Source organism: Falco biarmicus, chromosome 2, assembly GCF_023638135.1.
Source record: "Falco biarmicus isolate bFalBia1 chromosome 2, bFalBia1.pri, whole genome shotgun sequence".
Taxonomy (NCBI): Eukaryota; Metazoa; Chordata; class Aves; order Falconiformes; family Falconidae; genus Falco; species Falco biarmicus.
The window spans coordinates 1744462-1767245 of record NC_079289.1 but is presented as its reverse complement, the minus strand read 5'-3'; the positions used below and the strand labels follow the sequence as shown (position 1 = coordinate 1767245).

Below are 22784 nucleotides of genomic sequence, written 5' to 3'. Positions count from 1 at the left end.
GCCCCAGTGCTAATGAACTGGACAATCTCCCAGCATGTTTTAGCAGGGAGAAAAAAACATATCCGAGCGGTATAAAAGATGGGGAGGGACTCTTTCATCAGGGAGTGTACTGATAGGACAAGGGGTGATGGCTTCAAACTGAAAGAGGGGGGATTTAGATTAGATATTGGGAAGAAACCCTTCCCCGTGAGGGCGGCGAGGCGCTGGCCCAGGCTGCCCAGAGCAGCTGTGGGTGCCCCATCCCTGGCAGGGCTCAAGGCCAGGCTGGACGGGGCTGGGAGCAGCCTGGGCTGGGGGGAGGGGGCCCTGCCCATGGCTTGGGGTGGGGAAGGGTCGTTGAAGGTCCCTTCCAACCTAAACCCTTCTGTGATTCTACAAAAGAGCGTGATGCATCCAAAACCTTGACAGCATAAAAATTACCACATTCACAGTGCCCAGCTGCACTCAGAGTGCTGCTGGTGTCACTGCTAAAGCCTTGCATCCAGCACGCCGCAAAACGCAAGGTCAAGGTCAAGATGCACTGAGCTTTGCTAACACCCTCCACAGCCCCCTGACAGTGTGCCGTGCAGGACCCCTGCCCGGGAGCCGTGCTCAATGGCTCTGCTGGTGCCCAAGCATGGCCCACACGCAGGAGTTCAGCAGCTCTGCAGGAAGGGGTGAAGTGACGGCAGTGCTTGGCGGCTAATGAATCGACAAGGGCAGAGCAAGACCTGCAAAGGCAGCACTTACATGAATTGGCCAGTGGGTTTACCAGTGTGGAGGTACGTAGCTGTAGGTGGGGGTTCCTTGAGCCCTGTACGTTGGCACGGAAACTGGATGTGCTCCGATGGCGGTGTGTTGTGGGGTGGTCAACAAGGTTCCTGAAACGGCAGGGAGAAGTATTGAGCAAGGAGGAGAGCTCCGTCAGGGCAGTGGTACCCCAAGGGTATGGTGCTGCAGAGCGCATCTGAGGGGCAGGCAGAGCATCAGCTGCCTTTTTTTTCTTCTTCAGTTCTCCCAAATACTATTCTGCCTGTGAGACGTGAATCGAAGGCGTCTGGCTCAGGCGGTTGGTGTCAGCCAGCACTATGAATGGAATAAATCCACCTGAATCTCCAGCGTATTTTCCATGCTACTTTCAGCCCTTAACTCATTTTTTTCCACTTTTCCTTGTCCCTAAAGACCAGCAGCAGAGCTGGCTACTAACCTGCTGACATCTTCCACCTGCTGAAGGCACCGGGCTAAATTGCAACAGGAGATCACTGCAGAGATCCAAAACGTCTAAGAACCAAACTCGAAGGGATAAGGGTTGTAAAAGGAGACGATAAAAAACCCACAGACCTTCCAGAGAAAATTAAAATGAGCTTTACCACTCATCTCCCAAGGGCAGTGGAGCTCTTTCGCTTCACTTCAACCCACAGAGCCAAGAGCCCTGGGATGCAGCAGCAGGAGTGATCCCCTCCCAGGCATGAAGCAGAGGCACCGCCTGGTGCAGCCTCTTTTCTTTTAGTCTGCAGCTGATACAGAAAGGTGAGAATTTGCACGGTGCGTTCAGCAGACATGGGGAGGGAGAACACAACCCCAAACTACTCTGTTCTGGGAGTAACTGGGTGCTTGAAACAACTTCTTAGTTTCTGAGTATCTCTCTACAAATGCTACTAATGAAATTTTAAGACATCCCACATGCATTAATTACATCTATCCACTTCTCAGTGTAAACAATAGTAAATCTCTGAGTGGTTCTTGTCATACCCAGGCTGCAATATCTCTGCTTGCAACAGGGATTGTGTCCCGTAAGAGTCCTGTTTCACAGCTAATGTGGGTGAAAAAGGGTGAATGCTGCATTTTTTGACATAAATCAATATCCAGTCCAAAGAATTGTTAATGAGAGAAATACAAGCTTTGGAAAAAATAAAAGCAGCCCATATCCTAAACTAATGTGCTATCAATTAATTGCAGTTTGAAGCAATCTTGTACATAAAATGCAGGGGGTTTGGGATACATAAACCAAGGTTAATGCTCACTTTGTCAGATGAAAGCAAGACCAGAAGTGTCCTAAAAAAGGAACATGAGGACAGAAGTATAAAAGCATTTTAAGATGGACAAACCTGGTTACTCCTCTACTTATGGAATAGACAGAGGAAAGAATAATATATTTAAGGATGCAAGAGTGCACCCCTCTGGAGTGAGCCTAATGCAAGGTCTCCTCTGCTAACCTAAAAACTGAGTTATACCAGTGCCAGAAGCAAATTAATTGATTTTTGCCTGCAAAAGAGCAGTAACCAGCAAGCAAAACTAGCAGACGAAGCTGCAATTAGCTGAGTGCAAGGTGCTTCTGCAGCCACTTGCTGGATACAGCCTGCAAGGCAGCACAGATATTTTTTTTTTTATCCAGGGCAAGTCTCCCGCATAGATTGTTTGGATACGTCCCACCTGAGAGATGAAACTATGGAAAGGTTTTCCTTCTTACCTGCTGACATTGCCATGGTGGTCCCAGCGACCATCCCCATGGCCACACCGTTGGTCCTGGGCGCAGCAACCGGGGCCGGGTAGATGGCCGATGGGATGCTGTTGGGCTGAACCACGGTAGTGTGATGGATAACGTGAGGCTGTGCCGCGTACACTGGCTGGGTGTAATAAGCTCCCTGTTTGAGAAGGGAAAAAAACCCACCGTCGTCTTTGCCATTCAGTTGGAAGCGCAAGCTGAAGCAGTGACTCAAAGCCCGGTATTTTATGGAGAGGCAATCACCAGCTCTGCGTGCAGCGGGTGTCAGCCTGGTAAGGCAGACTGTGCCGTCAGCAAGGAGTTACGTCAGCTGTGACGGTAGATCCTGCTACGGAGTGAGCAGCGATGCTCTCGGGGCCAGTCCCACCCCCTGCACTAGCTGGGACAAGGAGGTTCCCAAAGCCGGCCCCTATCGTAAGCCCAGAGCGGCTCCGCTGTGACAATCCTTCCCGTGGAGACTGCAAGCCCTCAGCTCCTCCAGATGTGTTGCAGAAGCAATATTAAGACAAGCAGGCATCACGTGTAGCTGCTGCTCCAAAGGGCTGCCCATGGGACATCGTTCAAGTGCTGCCAAAGGGCTGGTCCTTCCCATCAGCAAGCTCCTGCGCGTGGAGACCTGGACAAGCAAGGGTGAAGCGGAACCTCTGGGCATGTGAGATGGTTCCCGGGATGGATGAAGGTGATGGGAATGGGAGGGGGATCAGCATCATGGGTTGGAGAGTCAGCTTGTCAGGGACAAACCGTGCTGCCTCTATTTGGGGGGATGAAATGGGGCCTGGACCCAAAAGACTTTGGCTGCTGGTATAGAACATGAGCAAGAGATGGAAGAAAAGGAGAAGCCACGGCTCTTGGCTGATGCCAAGGTGCCTGCTTGGGTCTGAGAAGAGTATTGTCTTCTTGGGCTTCCAGTGGGGGACAGAGAAACCCCAAAATCCAGGCTGCTGAGACCTGTGGGCTTTTGAAACTAGGAGGAAAGGATGGGCAGGAATAAAAAAAAGGAGCCAACAGAAAAAGCTCCACACCCAGAATGATGAAGGGCCTGAAACATGAGCGGTGCAAGGGTGAGAAGTGCCATCCCTGGGACAGGCAGGGACACCTGCAAGCCAGGGATGGTCGGAAAGATTACAGGGTTTAAAATGACGAAAAGAGATTTTATTGTGCATTAGTGAAAGCCATCAGAGAACCTCTGAAGGCATGGATTAAGGGGAGAAAGAGATGCAGGTGAACTATTAAATTACTTCCTTTCAGGAGCTACAAAGGTTGATAGGAGAAAATGCAGATGCTGAAAGGCATTTCCTTGGGGAAAGAGAAGGACATGCTAAGAAAAAATCAGCCCATGAAGAAAAGGCGACTCAGAAACTGGCTGCAGAGAAGGAGCATCCCAGGCGCTGAGTGCTGCAAGCACAACGTGCTGAAAGGATCTACCAAAGCATCTTCTCACCGTCACTGCCTCCCACGTTTCCAGGCTGTTGAAACTCTCATTTGCCGGAGCCTGGGAAAGAGAGATGAGGAAACGGCATCTGCAAGCCCTGCTCCATCCCAGGCCTGCTGGTGGGCACTGTGAAGCTGATGCCACCCTCCTGCTGTGGCTGGGATCAGAGAAGAACCAGTGTGCAGGGACAGGCTGGGACCCCAGTGGCTTCTGAAATGCTCACTTAATGGGAGGAGAGGTGACAGCGGACAAAATCAGCAGGAGGAGATGCTCCGGTCTCAGCAAGGCACAGAGAAACTGGTTCATGAAGTTGTAGCTGCCGGAGAAGTTGGTTATTTGCCATTAAAGAGGAGGGGAAAAGCCAGGGAAGCCATAAGGCCAGATTGCTCTGAGGAGCTTGTGGTCTTCAGCGGGAAGGGGCATCAAGGTGATTTTCATTGCATCCCTGTGGAGGATCTTGGCCCCAGCACGTAGCTGGAGGTAATGGCAATGCAGGAGCGGAGAAGATGGTACTGGAAACCCATCCAAGTGCTGGAGGAGGAGCTGCTCCATGAGGACACCAATCTGGGTCACGCCTGAAGTAGTTTGTGCTGGTGAAGGTGACACAGGGGCTTTTTCATGGGAGGTGGCAGGAGGGCAACGCAAGTCGAATGAGATACCAACAGCCAACAGCAAATGGACCTCAGGGTGACCCAGACTGACCTGTGGCCCTGGGGAAGAGCAACACCGAGATCAGGGAAGGGTGGGGAGAGGTGGGTGCAGGGATCGCCCTGGAGACACCGAGCCCCGTCAGTCAGGCGTGTGATTTTGGAGGAAGGAACCCGATTCCCAAACCTGGCCAAGCCATGGGATGCCACCATGTTGACTCTGCTGCACACAGACAACCCTGCAAGACCATGCCTCATCCAGAGCATCCAACGGAGGAGGCAGGAGAGAGACTCCAGCATGCCAGAAACCCACCAAGCCCTGCCACAAGCACCTCTGTCCTGCCAGGGCGTGGGTGCTCAGTCCTGACAGCCAAGGATGAAGCTCTGCAGGAACCTCGGGCTGGATCTGCACACCGGTGAGCGAGGCGGCGAGCTGCCACAGCGGCTGGCGAGGCACCTACCTGGGTGTACAGGTTCTGCTGTGGATAGGCACTTCTGATGGGGTACATAGCGGTTTGGTACGGATTTGGAGACGGTGAGTAGGGAGGAGGTGCGTTGTTACTCTGGGCCGGTGGGACCTTGTAGGGAGTCCCCGCAGTGTACCCTGGCAAAGGCAAGAGTAGTCCAAGTTAGGGTGAGGATTTACAGCTGCAAAGATGATCCACCCCGCACACGAGCAACCCCAGCTGCCCTTCGCGATGCGCCAGCTGCTTGCCGGGCATTACTCAGCAAGGAGGAGATGTACCAAAATGCACCAGAATCTACTGACATCCCATGAAACCCAGCAAGCTGAGACCTCCGAGCCCAGCATGCAGCCCCTTGGAGCTGCGGCTGCATCCTCCACCCAGCCCAGCATGGCTTTCCCCACATTGCCTAAGCTAGGCATCAAGCTGATGAGTATTCCCAACGCTCAAGGCATGACTTGATGGGACTCAACCAGCCCTTAAAGCGCTAAGACAGCAGTATCCCACACCTACTTACCTGTCTCTGTACATCTACTTGAGGAGAAGAATGTTTTCCTTTCTGTCCTCCCCAGATTTTTGTCCTTTCACCTTTTTCGCTCAGGGTATGATGGGCAAACCCAGAATTTAATTGCTGGAGGATCTAATTTCATAGTACAGTATTGCCATCCCCTGCCTATATCCCCAAGCAATGACTGGAAAAGCAGCCACACTGATGGTCCATGCCTTAATACTAAGGTGAAAATGATGGATTATTATTTTTTTTTTAAAGTATTTCATGAAGACGGACGGTGCCGAGCAGTTTCCTCTCCTGCAAAGGAGGGCTGCGACCACCAGCTCACCCTGCAGGTGGGAAAGGCAACCTCAAGTGATGCTCAAGCACCTTTATGCCTGTCCTGATCCCTGCAGCCTATCTGCATTAGTGACAAAAGCAGCAAATCTGCTTTATTGCCATTAACAGCCACTGAAGAGGCACGGCAGGCTGCGGGCAAGCCGGGAGGGGTAGCGGGGGCTTGCGAGGGCAGCGGCTGGGCAGGCACAGGCAGCCAGGGATGCCTTTGCAATGCTTGTGATCCTGCTATGGCAGATTGCAAGTTTTGACTTTATTCCGTTCGGACAGAAGGAAAAGCAAATGGACTTCAGCATCTCCCAGTCTTCCCCATCATCCCATCAGGCTGTTCAGCTGGAGCATCCAAGTCCCAGATTTACACTTTATCAAAGGCCCTTTATGAGAAGCCTTAACTTAGCTTGCAGCATTTAGGAGATGGTGAGTATACGGGGAACAAACTAAAATGAAGAATCCTTTCCGAAACACGGAGATTTGTCCCCCCAAATAAACCTAACCTAACAAAAGACAACCTCAAGGATAACGCGACATCAGCTGGCCTGCTGGCTGTGGGTGTCACTTTGGGGTTTTCCTGCTATTTGCATTAAGAGCTGAGCTGTCTGGTGCTTACAAAACTCTGTTTTCCTTCCAGGAAGATCCACCGGTACCAGCTGAAGACCCTTTAATGCAAGTCTGATCACATTTGTCCCTTTTTTTAAAGGCTTTCCCCAGAGTGAGGACATCCCATAAGGATCTCTGCTCTTCTTCCGTTTCCTTTCAAGGTACCTTTCCACCTTTTGACTTGTGATGAATATGAGGTCGACCCCCATATCCTCCACCAATTTTGCTCTCTGAAAAGAAAGGGGTGGATTTAAGCAGGTCCATGATAATCCAGTTCTTGCTACGTGGCAGCAAAGTACCGTAAGACCTCATGGCAGGTACAGCATGTAAAGGAGGTGTGACCTGCACCAAGGATATGTGGCACCTGAATTCCCAACCTTCAGAGGCATTTCCAAGGAAGGCTGCGTGAAGTTGCCCCTGAAACATTATTACTTAAGTGCTGAATTCAAGACTACTTAAAGTTGTGCTTTAAGGGTGGGTGGGGTTTTTTTTTTAGGGTAGACTAAAAGCTGAGCTGCTGCCCATGGGACACCCTGGACAGCATCAAGTGTGCCATGAAAGCATCAAGGTGTTGGTCACCGCTCGATCAATGGTTAACAAAAATGGAAATGGTGAAAGGTCTGCTTGCATGAGCAAGGAAAAGCAGCACGTGGGCTGGGATGGCTGGTGAGAAACAGTAGCCTGCTCTTGCAGGAGGGCTGGAAGAAATCATCCTTACAGCAAACGGGCCCTGAAGACTGTGTAGGATGGAGAGGAGAAGTCAAGGCTCAGCCCAGTGATGAGATGTCTAAACACTCAAATATAATGAGCTAATTTACTCAACCAGTGTTCAGTGCAGCAATTAATGAAGGCTAAGGTTTCAGTGCTAATGTCCCATATTATCCACCCAGCACTGAAACAGCGTGAAGATAACAAGGAGCTTTCTAGGAACTCCCAAACAGCATCTCGCCACCTCCTGATTGCTGCAGATTGGAAAAAAATGTGTTAATTAAACAGCAGAATAGCTGTGACCCTTCTGACTCACATTAGCAGAGGAGCAACTATCTTTAAACGAGAGATGGAAGCAGCAAGAGGGAACGCAGGTTTGAACCAGCTGTATTTGCCACAGCAGAAGTGGAGACTCCTCCATCGTGAGGTCCTCCAGGAGCCCAGCGTCACCCACAGACCAACCAACCTCCTGTTTTTCACTCTTATGGATTTTTTTCTGTTCTGAACTCCTTTTTTCAAAGACCTTGGAGGCTGCTGGTTCTCGGCATCAGGCTTCATTTCTGATGGGCATCTGGAGATGTGGACCAGCTTGGGCTGTGTGGTTTTCATTGCCTTGGATGCTAAAGCTTGTTTGCAGTTACGAGATTGCTGAATCATGGACAATTCAGCTACAATATTAAAAAAGGTAGTAAACTTAATAGCCCAGACAGATGTAATCTTCCATGTTTATAAATCAGGAAAAAAACCAAGAATTTGTGGGTAAAAATGACATATCATCAAGTTTTAGTGACACAAGATGATGGAGGCTCCACTCACAAAAGCATGTCTGACAGCTAATTTTAAAGCCTAATTATGACCATCTAACACCTTATTAGGATTAGAAGGTTGGCACAGCCCATGCTTCTGCTGCTTCGCAGTTCAGCAGCAGGCTGGGATTTTAAAAGCAATAGCGAGCCTTTAAGCTCCAGATTCTATTAAAATTGCTGATTAAATCCCTCGCACCACTCTAGAAATCTCAACCTTATTGATCTTGTAACACAGAAGTGCTCTGAATTGCACAAATAAATTTTTCTATAATAGCATGAAGGCAGGTGGGGGGGGGGAAAAGCTCTGTGATGAATTTTGTATCACCATCTCCTCTTGTCTATACATGAAGGGTTCACCACAGGCATGATTCCTTAGATGGATAACAGCTGGATGGCCACATCCAGTTACACAACAGCTCAATGTCCAAGTGGAAACCAGTAATGAGTGGTGTCCCTCAAGGGCTGGTACTGGGACCAAGACCAATATCTTCATTAACGAAGTCTATGGTGGGACTGAGTGCACCCTCAGCAGATTTGCAGGTGACACCAAGCTGAGTGGTGCAGTTGATACACTGGAAGGATGGGATTCCATCCAGAGGGACGTGGGCAGGCTTTAGGAGTGAGCCTGGGTGAACCTCATGACATTTAACAAGGCCAAGTGCAAGGTCCTGCACCTGGGTCGGGGCAATTCCCAGTATCCATGCAGGCTGGGGGACGAATGGATGGAGGGCAGCCTTGCAGAGGACTTGGGAATACTGGTAGATTAAGAACTAGACACAAGTCAGCAATAGGCACTTGCAGCCCAGAAAGGCAATTGTACTTTCTGAGCTGCATCCCCAGCAGCGTGGCCAGCAGGGCGAGGGAGGGGGTTCTGCCCCTCTGCTCCCCTCTGCTGAGACCCCCCCACAGCGCTGCGTCCAGCTCGGGGGTGACCAGCATAAGGGGGACACGGACCTGTCGGAGCGGGCCCGTCGGAGGCCACGGAGCTGGTCAGAGGGCTGGAGCCCCTCTGCTGTGGGGACAGGCTGGGAGAGCTGGGGCTGTGCAGCCTGGGGAGGAGAAGGCTGCGGGGAGACCTTAGAGCAGCTCCCAGTGCCTGGAGGGGCCGACAGGAAAGCTGGGGAGGGGCTTTGGGCAAGGGCAGGGAGTGGTGGGACAGGGGGGAATGGCTTGAAGCTGAGAGAGGGGAGATTTAGGTTGGACATGAGGAAGAAACCCTTCCCCGTGAGGGCGGCGAGGCGCTGGCCCAGGCTGCCCAGAGCAGCTGTGGGTGCCCCATCCCTGGCAGGGCTCAAGGCCAGGCTGGACGGGGCTGGGAGCAGCCTGGGCTGGGGGGAGGGGGCCCTGCCCATGGCAGGGGGTGGAACAAGATGAACTTGAAGGTTCCTTCCAACCCGAACCATTCTCCGATTCTAAAACCAGATTTGCTTTCTTTCAGTAAATGCGAGCTGTGCCTAGGAGGCTGTGCTCAGTGCATCCCAGCTGGGAGCAGAAGGCAGGTCCCCTGAAGAAGAAGCAGGGTGGAACCTGGGGCTCACACTGGGACTGATGGTGGGCAGAAGTAAGCAGCTGCGAGGAGCTCTAGGAGGTTCTACATGGGCTGCATGGCCCAGTCTGACCGGTTCCAGGTATCTGGTCCTGCTTCTGCCACTGCCCTGCAGCTTGGCGCATCCTCCTCCAGCCTTTTTCCCCGGCTTTATTGTTTGTCCACCTTCCCTGCACCCAGGGGGCCGGAGGAACATCTTTGGAGTGGTGAGCACAGGGACACCATGGGGGAGGTCTGGCAGGCATGCATTGACTCTAAGTTCTCCCTGGCACATTGTCACTGCCACCACTGTCCTCACCCGCCAGAGCCAACAGGAGGCTCTAGGGCAGAAATGACCATAAGATCTATAACCTCGCTGACTACCGCGTGCAAAGCTTTGTGTTTATGACCTCCCCCATCTCAACTGGAGCATCTAAGCAACAGAACAAAATACCTCAGGCAAAACCAAGCTCTGAAAACCCATCATTAGAGGACAAAAAGACAAAGAGGCAAAGGCACATCACCACACTCCAGGCAAGACCAGGATGAAGGCACCTGGGCAGCCCTTACCCAGCCTTTAAATTCATACGTGTCTCACCATGGTCTTGCACTGCAGGTTCAGAGCCCAGTGGAGCCCTCAGCACCTTTCCTGCCTTGCTGTTGCAGATGTGGGGAGGTGCTGAGCAGCTAGTGCATATTTATTTGCATTTATCCCTGTTCAGCTTGCAGCTCCAGTCCATACTGGTGGGCACTCTTCACCCTGGGAACAGAAGGGACTCTCATCTCCCAGGCTTCTCCTTGGCTCTTCTCCACCCAGATCTGACACCTTGCTGATGCTCATGAGTAAGCTCTGACCCATATCCTGCCACTAGACACCCGGGGAAGGCCGCTCCCCAAGAACAAAACCCAGGCGAGGAGACACCGAGCCGACAGGCAGAACCTATTTGGGATGCCCAACCTGAAATGCTTCCCATTTTTCAGAGCCTGCACCTGAGGCAGCGTCTCCCAGCAGCGATGTGGCAAAGCTAGCTGCAGCTGTAAGCCTGAAGCGCCTCTGCAAATCAAACCACAAGGCTTTATCTCTTAATTTTAATTTCCAAATTAAATGTGCCCAAGCCAGTTCTCTGGAAGCGAGGCCAGTCTGCATGGGTCTGGCTGGTGGCTGCATTACCGATCTCCTTCATCACCCACACTGGGTGCCTACCGCCACATTTTGACCCCAGACCCTTTGCCGTCCCAGTACCTGCTCCTGCCCTCTCTGACTTTGAGGGAGGAATCTCACCTGCAGCAGCACAGAGATGCAACGGGGAGGAGGAATCCCACCCAGGGGTGGGTTCAGCTCCAAGGGAATTTTGCCACATTTCTACTAATTACAAGCTGACACTTTCCAAACACCTACAACACGGTCAAATCTGGTCTGGCATGGAACTAGGTGCGATGCAAAGCCCATGCACCATGTCAGGTGTACAGCCCCTACCCCGAAGAATGGTAGGGATGTCCCTTTCCAAAGAGAAAGTCTCCCAAAGCCTTTTAATAAGTTCATTTTTAACAACTGTTTTCATCAAGAAAAAAACCTCCTATATTTCTTCCTCTCATCTCACTCTGTAAATGATTTAATTTAGCACAAAAAGGGAGCCTGGAGCATACAGATGGCGAGGAACGCTTCAACCCATGTGCGTGCATGGGCACAGCGGTCCCAGCCTTGCAAACATGGCCTGTGGAAAGTCACTTTCAAGGTAGCTTGTATTTTTTTTTTTCTCCAGATACAACAGGGAGTTCCTCCTTTCTCTCTGTTTGGAAGGTTACTTTGGCATTTTGAGCCTAGGAGTGGTCCCACCTCCTGCTGGCAGTGCGTCCCACGCTGGCCGTGCCCGAGCTTTAGCAGCAACACAGGACAAAAGCAGGCAAGAGCAGTAGGGCAGGGGCCAGGGGGCACCCCACATACCAAGGGAAGCACCGGGCCCTTATCAGGGACCTTACCACCCCTCCCGAAGGCACTACTGGGCTCCCAGGGGATGAGATTCCAAGGCTCCGCCTGGAAAAGCCTGTTTGACTCCGATCCCTAAGCAGCATCTCCTCCCCTGCCTCTGCTCCGCCAGTTTGAGTCAAAAGGTGGGAATTTCACTGGGGTGCCGTGAAAATCACACTTCATTTTGGAATTCTCTCTTTCGCTTTTAAGGGAATAGGAAGTGATCTCCCTTCGGTTTTCCTACGCACATGGCTCCGCTCAACCACAGAGCATCACCACCGCAGGTTGCACCTGCAAACAACCCCAGGTTGCTCCTAGGGACCAAACACTCAGCTAGAAGAGAGGCTGTCACCCTTCCCCACTGGGGCTTCCTCCTCAGAAGGAGCGCTCGGAGGGTGAGTGCTCCCCTGTGCATGCTCCTTCATGGTTTTAACACACACGGTGCAGGGATGCTACTTTGTTTTCAGCAGAAAAAAAACCCACCCAAGAGCTCTGCAAAATTCCACCCCCGAAAGGGAATCGAAGCAGCAGCGCGATGCTCCCACGGGGCAGCTCTGGCAGCAGCAGGTGACGGATCTGCTACAGGGTGCCAGCAAGCAGCCCCAGGACCCGCAGCACCCTCACCTGCGTGAGGGCTCAGCACCCAGACATGAGTGACCGCATTCACTGCAAACAGGCTGACCCAAAATAACCCACGGGGGGGGGCGGGGGGGGTGGGAGTGCAAATGGGCCTAAAACAACCAAGCAAAACCCCAGAGGAAAAGGTTTATTTACTGAATGCTGCAGAAGAAGCCTGGTAAGTTCTGTTCTCGGTCCCGGTGTCCACGGGGAGGTGGAAGGTGCCCTCCGTGGCACAGGAGGAGGAGGTCTGTGGCCAGGCTTGCTTCATCAGAAGTGTAGCTGGAGTGGAGACAAGAGAAGTGGTGTCACACAGAGCAATGAAGGTACAGCTTCCTGCATTTATGTCCCATTTGCACCACTTCGCTGCTCCCTTGCCCCCCACCCCCCCTTTTAAGGACAGCTATCCTTCCCCACGGTTCCTCTTGCCCCACCTGCTGCCCGTGGAAGGACGATTTGAACAGTGTATTGCAGCAAACAAGTTACCTACCCCAAAGGACTGGTTTCCTGAGCTAAGTGACCTGCATGAAGATCTACACCTGGGGGACACAGCCAGCAGAGCCACCATCCCTCCCCAGATACCACTGGTCACCTCCGTGCATACAAACCAGGAACAGCTGTCCGTGGGCTTGCGCTTCCCAGCTGGAAAACAGGCTGAGCCCTGTCTGCAAGATGTTTTATTCACAGTAAAACCCTTTGAGATGCTTGCATAGCACGTACCACCAGTAGACAAGGTACTGGTTGCTGCAACCATCCCACCACCCCCTGCAGTGCTGGGAACTGCCCGGCGGGGAAGGGCCTGGGGGGGCTGGTCGGCAGCCGGCTGGGCATGAGCCCCCAGTGTGCCCAGGTGGCCACGGCGGCCAGCAGCGCCCTGGCCGGTGTCAGCAGCAGCGTGGCCAGCAGGGCCAGGCAGTGCCCGTCCCCCTGTGCCGGGCCCTGGTGCGGCCGCCCCTCGAGCCCTGGGCTCAGCGTTGGGCCCCTCACCCCCAGACAGACCCGGAGGGGCTGGAGCGTGTCCAGAGCCGGGCAGGGGCTGGGGAAGGGGCTGGGGCACAGCTCTGGGGGGGCGGGGGGAGCTGGGGGGGCTCAGCCCGGAGAAAAGGGGGCTCAGGGGGGCCCTTCTGGCTCCCTACAGCTGCCTGGCAGGAGGCTGCAGCGAGGGGGGTCGGTCTCTGCTCCCAAGGAACCAGCGGCAGGACAGGAGGGAACGGCCTCCAGCCGCACCAGGGGAGGTTCAGGGTGGGCACTGGGAGAAATGTCTTCCCCGACAGGGTGGCCAAGCGCTGGCACAGGCTGCCCGGGGACGGGGTGCAGGCACCGTCCATGGGGGGGTTAAAATACACGAAGATGTGGCGCTTGGGGACATGGTTCAGTGGTGGCCTTGGTGGTGCTGGGTTAATGGTTGGACTCTATGATCTTAAAGAACTTTTCCAACCGAAGTGGTTCTGTGATTCTATTACCGTTTTGGGTGGTCCCTGGACACTCTTGGAAAGGCCAGTCAGCAGAAGCAGTGGCTTTGAGCAGGTCGCCCTTTATCCCAGTTTGCGGAAAAGTATTTATGAAGCCAAGTAAGATAATCCAGAAGAATCTCAAGAACCAAATCTTGTGGTATTTGAGATGGGACTGACGGAATTCGGTCATTTTGCGGGTCTTAAGTTTTCCGAAAGAGGAAATGGTCTGATACTAACTGCCATAATGCACCTCTGTGTGCCGAGCCAGCCCTGGCTATACCTTTATCCTATAGCCAAACACATTACCAGTGCTCATCTAAGGACTGCCATTACACCACAGGCTTTCTGGAGCACATCTACAGAGAAAGCAGATCGTAAACGCAAGCCTACAACCAGGCTCCTTCCCAAAGCTGATACCACCAGGAAAGGCTTAAACAGGTCTTTTTCTGTTTTTCTTACACACACACCCCCACCCAAAACTACTGATCCATCCCAACTTTTTGTTTCAGACTAACCTCAAATGGTGGCCCCCACCACCTCTGGTTGAAGTCCCACCACCTCCTACCGGAGCGCATGCATCTTTTGAAAGCCTCAGCCAGTAATGACAGCTCACCAAGCTGCTCTAGCCGTCAGCACGAAAGAAATAAGCTCCACATTTTCCATGTTCTGCAGGACGTATTTCACACGCTCAGAAAAAAACCCCCAAGCAAGGGCTGAGCAGTCCTCAGCAAGCCGCTGTGCGGTTAGACCTCGCTGTGAAGTTGTGGAGGGTAAAGGAGGTCAAATGATGCAGCTGCTGGAGTCAAAGAAAGTCAGCAATTCATGGCTGCTTTAAAGGTATTTTTTGTAAATGTAGAAGGTGGACTGTCAACATACTCTCTCTACACCAATGACTGAATTCTTCAAGATCTCTAGAAGGTTGGAGGTCAGGGTACATCCCCTTCTCCCCACGTGGGTGGTGGTAGGGGCAGGTGGGATTTCCCCAGAGATGTGGTAAAGGGATTTTGGGTCAGATCTGCCAACGGAAGAGACTTCTGGAGAAAACCAAAGAAGGACCTTTGGGTAAGAGAGGAACAAGAGAGGTGCGAGTCTGTAGACGGGGACTGTTTTGGGTAGCAGAACCAGCCAAGGTCAGACAAAGCCATCCTGGTCAGAAAGAGGAGCTCTTTGGGAGCGACACCATGGCCCACAGGAGGAGGTGGTGGCTTCCTTATCATCCCGTCGGCCCCAAGGGAGTCATACCTGAAGACATTTTAAAGCTGCACTTCATAACTCCTTCTCCCAAGCAAGTTCCTACACCCGAGGGGCTCAGTGTTAAGCCCCACAGAAGGGACTTTATGACTTGGTCAGGGCTTGTAAACCTTTCTGCAGCCCAAAGGCAAGACCAATGACATTTCAAACCCCTCCAACACCTCTGTGCCTGCTCAGACTCTTAATAAACCATCTCAGAAGACGCAACTGAAAATACAGACTGCCACAGGGCTGGAAGCTGGGGACGAGTGACTAAGGAGGCCAAGGAGGAGTCTGTGCCGTGGCCACAGCCCCCACCAGCTGCAACACAGGTCCTAATGGATGGACACTGCTGCCCCGACAAAGTGGAGAAAAACTGCTGCCAGCCTGTTGGTCCACCAAAACCTCACGAGAGCACTCTCCCAGTGCAGGACAGAACTACGGTGTCGCAGCACCAACAAGCCACCAGGCTGCAGCAAGGCTTTTACCATCAGTCAGATTCTACTATCCTGCTGTTTCTTCATACTCTTCAGGCCAGTCCCTCTGCTTCTTGCCTCTCCTCCATCCAAGGAGCTCTCCCCTCCCTCTGCTTCTTCCACTCTCTCTTCATCTGCTGCTCCTCTTCCCTCCCCCTTAGAGCTATTTAACCCCTTAACAGAACCAGCCACAGCTGCACCGTATCTACTTCAGCCGACCCCCGCCCCTGAAGCCAGCCCACAGCTGTCTATTATCAGTGATAATTAACCTGCCTTCGTTCCTACGGGCACATGGAGGACACCCAGCAGTGATGCTTTACTGGACAGCGCGGCAATCATCAGCTGTGCCGGGATGTTTATGGGTGCAAGGTCTGGCTGGCTGGTGCTCTGCTGCTGGAGATGTAGAAATGCGCTCCTCCCTCCTCACCTTCTTCAGGAGAAAACCAGGAGAGGTTTGTGGGAAGTGAGAAATTCGGAGCACAATTTCTGCTCCGCTCGAGTACCGATGACGTTCTACTGCGAGCCTGTCCCCTCCCCCAAAGGTTTGCAAGTTATTAAGGATTTCCAAACTGCCTTGCTTTGTTTTCCATGGTACCTGCACTCCTGAACGTCACACTCGGGAGTGAACTCCCAGCGCTGAGACAGGAATACTCTCATTTTATGCTTTTATTCAAAATCAGATTAATTTGTGCCTCTGGATTTCACAAAGGTTCTACTCTCCAAAACTGATGAGGCTATTTATTTAGACGTTACGTGAATCCTTCCTCTGCGGTTTCTCCTCTCCACATTAGAGCTACCAAAAAATGGCAGTAATTTGGGTCTGAGATGGCTGGGAGCTTGCCGTAGCTATGCATGTTCTGTACATGAAATCACGGATCCTCAGAGAATCCATCACTTAAAACTACACAAAAGGTGAACCCCAGAGGAGGCTTTTAGGGACATTAATATCTCCAGGTCCGTTGCAAGAGCTACAGTTCCCAGAGGTTACAATCCAGTTGTGACTTTCTAATATCATTTAAGATCTATCTCCTACCAGTCTCTTCAAGATTTGGTTTAGCCTCTTGCCTATGCTGTTTAATGAAAAATTAAGAGCTTTTATTTGTTATCTGTTGGATCCCTGCCAAATCTAGCGGTGGGAAATGGCAACGTGACCTGCATGTGGGTCTCTGCAGTGCTGGGACTGGTCTGTCTCCCTGCGAGGACCTCTAGCCATCATGGTAATAATGTCCAGGACATCTTTTAAGTGGAAAAGAGGAAAAATATCAACCAGGTGTGCCTGAAGAAAATTCCATGAATTAACTGGAGTACAGAATCACAGCAAAAGGACAAAGCAGATGATGCCGTATCCAAATAGTTGGTGGCACCTATAGAGAATGGGTCAGAGCACTTAGATGGGGCAACATGATGCCTACGCTTCCCCTCCAGGGAGGCTCGAGAAGCAGGAATGGGGGATCGGAGCCTCTGCCCTGTCCCACCACAGCCTCACAGAGACCCCTAATTTCTGAGGCTGATTTCAGAAATCTCTGTTCTGCTCTGTGAAGGCGCTGGAGTAATGGCTGCAGAGCATTATTCTCCCCTGCATTATTAATAAATACAGTTAAAGCATAAGCCAGCCTGCGAAAAGTGTGTGCCCTACTTTCAGGAAAATAAAAAGGCATGCTTTAACGAAGGAAGTTAAAACAAAACAACCATCTCAGGAAGAAAGAATGCCTGGGAGGGACCATGCACCAGGCTTAATGAAGACATACATTTTTATTTTTTTTTTAAATTGGCGTACCCCATGTGTCTGCAGTAAAGTAATTTTAGGCATTCATTTTTACATGCTTGAAAGGAATTTTTATTTTTTTTTATAACACTGTCCTAAATAACTAAGCTTATTGCAAGCTTAAGGTTTTGCAATTCCAGTGTTTGCAGTGATTCTGTAGCCTGCCTCGTGCCTCTCCCTCTAACAAATATGGGAAAATGCAACAGGGAAATTACACAAGGCAGAAACTTGTGTTGTTTCCATCAATGGGGATGGAAAGAAATAAATTCCCTTGTTTGATGCAGGGCTCCTTAGGCTGAACTTCGCAAGCAGTGCAGTGGCTGGCTGTTACCTAGGCCTTGAGAAGGGTTGCTCTGAAACAAACCGGTGCAGAATTTGTCATCCTTTTGGTGCTTAAACATAAGCCAATATTCACCAGATACCCGACACTGAAAGAGGGAAGAATCAAAGACTGGTTCCGTCACCATTTTCCTTTCCTCACCACTGCTGGACCTGCATGGACCAAGGGGACTCTGGACTTCTCCAAGCTCCTCTCCCTGTCTCCTTCTACTTCCCTGACTGAGGCCATTACAGAGTTTGGGGCACTAAATCATTTAATTTTCCACGTGGATCCCAGGGTCTTGGGAATCCTGAGGTCAACAGAAGAGCATAAGCACTGCTGACTTCCACTGTGGTGCCAGGGCCTGCAGCGTGAGCATTTGGAGGACATCAAGGACAAAAGCGGATGGCACATAAGTAGCAGGTATTTGAAAAATAGACTTTGAAAATGAACAACCCTCGATACACTTCTCTTCGCTTGGGGTGGACCACACCGAGGGCGGGAGCAGCGGGCAGCCTTCATCTTCACTTGATGTTTGGTGTCTTGCTAAGAGTTTGGACGGAAGCCAAGCAAAACTCATGAGGTTTGGGGCAGCAGACACCTAACCACGGAGAGCTCGCCAGAGGAACACCTTCAGGGGGATCCAGAGAGGGGGATCGAGCCTGTACAGAACAGTTTCTGTCAAGACTGACAGCTTGCTCTCAGTTACAACCCACAAATTCAGCAGTCACAAGTAAAGGCTGCTCTGCCCACCCTTTCCGACCTCTATTCCAAGGAGTACGAAGGGGCACATTTGGCTACACAGGGAGACTCAGAATATCCAAGCAGGTGAAACTTCGGTTTGTGATTGCTTTTTTAGTGATCCTGAAGGATTTCTGCCAGCAGGTACCACCCACCTCCCAGCCCAGGAGGGTGGAAACAGAAGACCCTTGTTGGTGGACGGGATGCCTTTGGGAGCAGCAATTCTGTTGGGAATACACAGCATCTCTTTCTGCAGCAAGGCAGCTAAAGGCTCAACATGGAAAATTCCTTAAAAAATACATTTAGAATTAGCCTGCTGTTTCAGAATTGAGGATATTAAAAATAAAGCTGATCCCCTCTGATTCCCAGTATGTTTGATGGACAGCATGAACCCCAGCAGCATGTTCTTCTCAGCAGCGGGGTTATTTCCAGCCTCCTCTATGACAGTAGCTGATTCAATTTGAGGGAACGCTCTCCATACCGACACAGATGACCGGTTTTCACTCAGCCGCCAAACCACAGTATTGCTTTAACCCAATTCCATTTAACACAGTTGAGAGGATGCTGCCCGCTCTGTCGCATGTACCCACTGCTGGAATATTATATGGAGCTTATTTTGCATTAGTTATCTCTCCAAAATTCTTATTTTTTCCTCCTGAAAGTCTGTTTGCCATAGAGAAGTGGCCACTAACACGGGGTGTGATGCTGGGAGGTCCTGAGCAGCGCAGCCCACGGCTGCTTCCCAGAGTTGTTAAAGTGGCATCTCGCCCGTGAAAGAATCGGGATCTAAAAACCCACTAATTCAGTAAAAACTGGCAGGGAGGTGCAAGTAGCTTGAAAAAGCTTCTAAATTTCGGTCTGAGCCAGGATTGCCTCTGTAGCCTTTGCTCTGCCTCTAAACATAATTTTGATGGATGCCATCCTCACTCACAGAATCACACAGGCTTTTTTTTTTTTTTTTTTTTCTTCCCCTAACCGGCACTTGCGCATCCCCAGTTCCCGAGCCGCTGGCCTGAGCACAGCAGAGTCCAGGCAAGCATCTTTCCTCCCGGCTGCACACGAGCAATCTGAGGGCTCTGAACCATGCCTCCTACGAGATAAATCTCCAAACAGTGGGGAAAAAAACCCTGCCGCGGTATTAAATTGCATTGATTTCAAGCGCTGCGTGATTGTTTATGGGGAGGAAGGTTTCTGCGCAAGAGGAGTTGGGTTGAGGAGCACCAATTCTGATCTTCATCATTTCCTCACTAATTCAGTGCTTAGTTATGTTGCGTTACGCACCAGAAGATTTTTGTTCTCAACACAAAATGACCTGTCAGCATTCTGGACATTAGATTTCTAATATGGAAACAATTAAAAGTATTTTCGGAGCATCATAAACAGAGAAATGAAATTTAAATGTCAAGACAGCTGCACAGGCTTTCTTGCTTGAGCATTACGCTGCGTAACAAAAAGATCTGGCGAGGAGGGACAAAAATGATCAGAGGATTTTTCTTTTTTAGAGAAAGCAAGTCAGTAAAGATTAGGACTGCACTTCAGAAGGCAGCGTCGGGGGAGTGAACAAAAGGCTGGCTGGCACAAAGAAGATTGACCAGGGCTTTCGTTTCCCCTTTCACATCATGCAAATCTAAAGCAACAGACAATTATTTGCATCAGTTTAAGAAAAAAAAATAAAAATCAGTAACTCAAGCTTTAATTAATCTGCAGAACTGCTTGCTGCAAAGTATTGTAGCGATAAAATATAGCAAGAATCAAAGCACGGGGGAGGTTAAGCATCTGTAATGAAAGAGAGGACACCCACAGCCAGAGCCACTAGGACAAAGGTAGGGGAAAATCAAAGTCTTCGTGGTTTTGTGCTTATAAAAGCCGCTGACTAACAAGGTTTGGGGCGGATTATTACATACTGAACAATTGCAAGGAAACTTCTGAAGGCCGAGGTGGCTGTTTTCAGGGAGCAGAGACCAGGGCGGGTGGACAGCCCGGCCCCTGCTGAGTGCGGGGGCTCCTCTCTGCTGGCTGCAGGAGCCACGGGGCTTGAGAAGGGGTAGCCAAGGGCTCGCTGCTGCCCACCTCTGCGAACCCCAACTGCCAGGGTTATCCCTGTGTGTCCTTGTTCCCTCCTGCACTTCCTGACTGTTTCTTTGCTGTCTGGGTTGGGACATCCAACTCCTTCTTGTCTTGTGCAAGCAATTTCTTTGTTTGAGAGATGGAGGCTTGTCCTCCAGCCCACTCCAGAACCTTTTACATTTTTACATGTCAGATGGGTCCCATTTCTCCATCTATTCTTACTATCCTAACCTACGCCAAGAAAGCAATCCCATAAAACATCATCCTTCTCTGAGGGTATCTTGACGATGTATCAGAGTTACTTGAGAGAGCATCTAAGCCCTGCCTTGGGTTCCTGTTCCTCATGAGCATGAAGGACATCCCAGGAAGGATGCACCTCAAGCTCTCCTGGTGGGACAGAAAGGCACCATGTCCCCAGTGATGGGCTAAACGTCTCTCTGGTCTCTCTTTCTCTCCACTGAATACAGTGGGACCTGAGCTGGAAGGTTTAGAGACCTGAGGTCTAAACACCTGAAGGGAACCGATTCTTTCCTACATGCAGCAATTGCTGAAGCTGTTTAAAATACCTGAAAATTTCCTAGTTGTTTTTTTTTTTCTTCTTCTTCTTCTTATTTTTAATCTGGAAAATTAAACTGAGCTGAAATGAAATCTTCCAAGGGGAATGTGTGGCTTTCATCAAGGTTTTGCAAACAAGAGTGTTCTGTTCAGATAGCAACGCAGCGTTTCTGAAGGTTTTTTCAATTTTCTTTTCAAGTAGGAACTCCAGCCTCCCAAGGATGGTGTCCAAGATGTACAAGAAGCAACAGAGACCCCAAAAAATTCCTTGTCCTGCAGTGATTTGGCGCTCACCCTAACTTGGGTGTCCCCTTGGCCATCTCCCTGCTCAGTGGCAGAGCTGCTGCCTGCAGGAGGCACAGGCAGTGGCGGGGGACAAAAGACTTTTTATCATGTCCAGGCCATTACGCAGGGATGCTTCAGGATTTACATCCCTGGCTGAGCAGGGAGGACGCTGTCAGACTCTGGCAGGACAAGCTACTAATAAATTTCTGGTGGTTGCTGGGGGTTTATTCCACTGTGGAGCTCTTTCCTCTTCCAATGTTATACCCTTCAGGAGAATTTAAAGGTGGCCAGCACACATCTAGGGGAACAAAACTCGTTTCCTATTACACCTTAAGATTTTTAGTGGGAAGAAATGCAGCTAAATACCCTACCAGAAGCACATAAACCCAAAAAACCCCACAACAGATCCCTTACGGAGTCATCTACAGTAAACAGCCTTATTTAATAACCTTGCAAAATAACAGTGAATTTAAACTGTGATATGCAGAAGACAGCACCAAAAGTTTTTGGCAACAAAAGCCTTATTGTTGCTTCATCAGCCTTGGAAAGCTCCTGAGCGTGGGGATCCACTGATTTTATGACAACCTGGAGACTGAAAACTTGGCAATTCAGTGGAGAAAGGGTTTTAGCAAGCCTGCTACAAAGTCCGGATTTGCGTTCATTACACAAGCATCTATTTCACTCCGATGACTACTGAACACTTAGCTGAAGAGATGACTTTATTCAGAAGTTTTAAAACCCCACAGCTTTATTGAAGCAAAGCATTCAGAATAAACATCTTGACCAATCAAAAAGCCATGAAGTTAAAAGAAAGGGAAAGATACTCTTTTTCATCTCCAATGTGTGCTTAGAAATGGGTGACCAAGAGATTTTTTTCAGGGCTTTTTCATAAACAACATGAGAAAAGCCACAGTCCTGACTTCAGAAATGCTTTTCCAAACACAGTTCAGATGCCGCCAATTCTCGCATTTGACCTATGTGACCATATCTCTTAAAGAAAAGGCTTGGACAACACACCATAGCCTAAAATCCCCACAGCTAATAAATAACATTCCAAGCACAGAATGGTTTGGGCTGGAAGGGACCTTCAAGACCAGCCAGTCCCACCCCCCGCCAGGGGCAGGGCCCCCTCCCCCCAGCCCAGGCTGCTCCCAGCCCCGTCCAGCCTGGCCTTGAGCCCTGCCAGGGATGGGGCACCCACAGCTGCTCTGGGCAACAAGATCTCAAGATTTCTAGTAAACACGAGATTTCCTTTTCTTGTAATAGTACCTTTCACTTAATCCACTCTGGGTAAGTTACTTTTTGAAACTGCTACATAGCCCTTGGGTTTCTACCACCCTTTGTCATGCCAAGAGGTTCCCATCCCCCAGGTAATTTGGCTGAAAGCCGAGAGCTGAACCACGGTCCTTCCAAAAGGCTGGTTTCAGTGAAGTACTTAAATGTAGGTTTAACTTCAGTTATTTCCTGAGTGGAGGCCTAAGAGAAGTCTTCAGCTCCAAAAAGAAAGAAGACTTCTATAAAGGTTTCCACGTTTGGGCTTGAAAGCATAAAAACCCAAGTGATTGATTTAGCAGACCAACTCCAATATTCCTCATTAAGCACAGAACCTGGTCAGTCAGTGCTGTGGTGAAGACAACTCCTTGTGGACAGGTGGGAATTACCCCTCCGGAGTAACTTCTCCGATTAACAACAGTGGAAAGTCCACTTCTTCTGGAATAAAAAATGTCCTTGTTGGAAGTTATTTGACAGCAGCTCCTGCTATTAATTTACATTCTGTCCTAACCTACATGAATC

At 50.5% G+C, this 22784-nt stretch overlaps 1 protein-coding gene across 18 annotated transcripts in view; it reads right to left on the bottom strand.

Moving 5' to 3' along the window:
- The window catches only part of FAM168A (family with sequence similarity 168 member A), a 223302-nt gene that overhangs the window by 5880 nt on the left and 194638 nt on the right, over positions 1-22784 (bottom strand). For all 18 annotated transcript variants that reach the window (XR_008820123.1, XR_008820124.1, XR_008820118.1 and 15 more), the window contains 4 exons: positions 12255-12380; positions 5026-5168; positions 2450-2624; positions 730-860 (listed from right to left, as the gene is read on the bottom strand). Coding sequence is in view for 5 of the 18 variants with exons in the window: in XM_056328031.1 (XP_056184006.1) it covers positions 748-860; positions 2450-2624; positions 5026-5168; positions 12255-12380 (557 nt within the window). In the remaining 13 variants the exon portion in view is untranslated. The remainder of the gene's footprint in view (positions 1-729; positions 861-2449; positions 2625-5025; positions 5169-12254; positions 12381-22784) is intronic.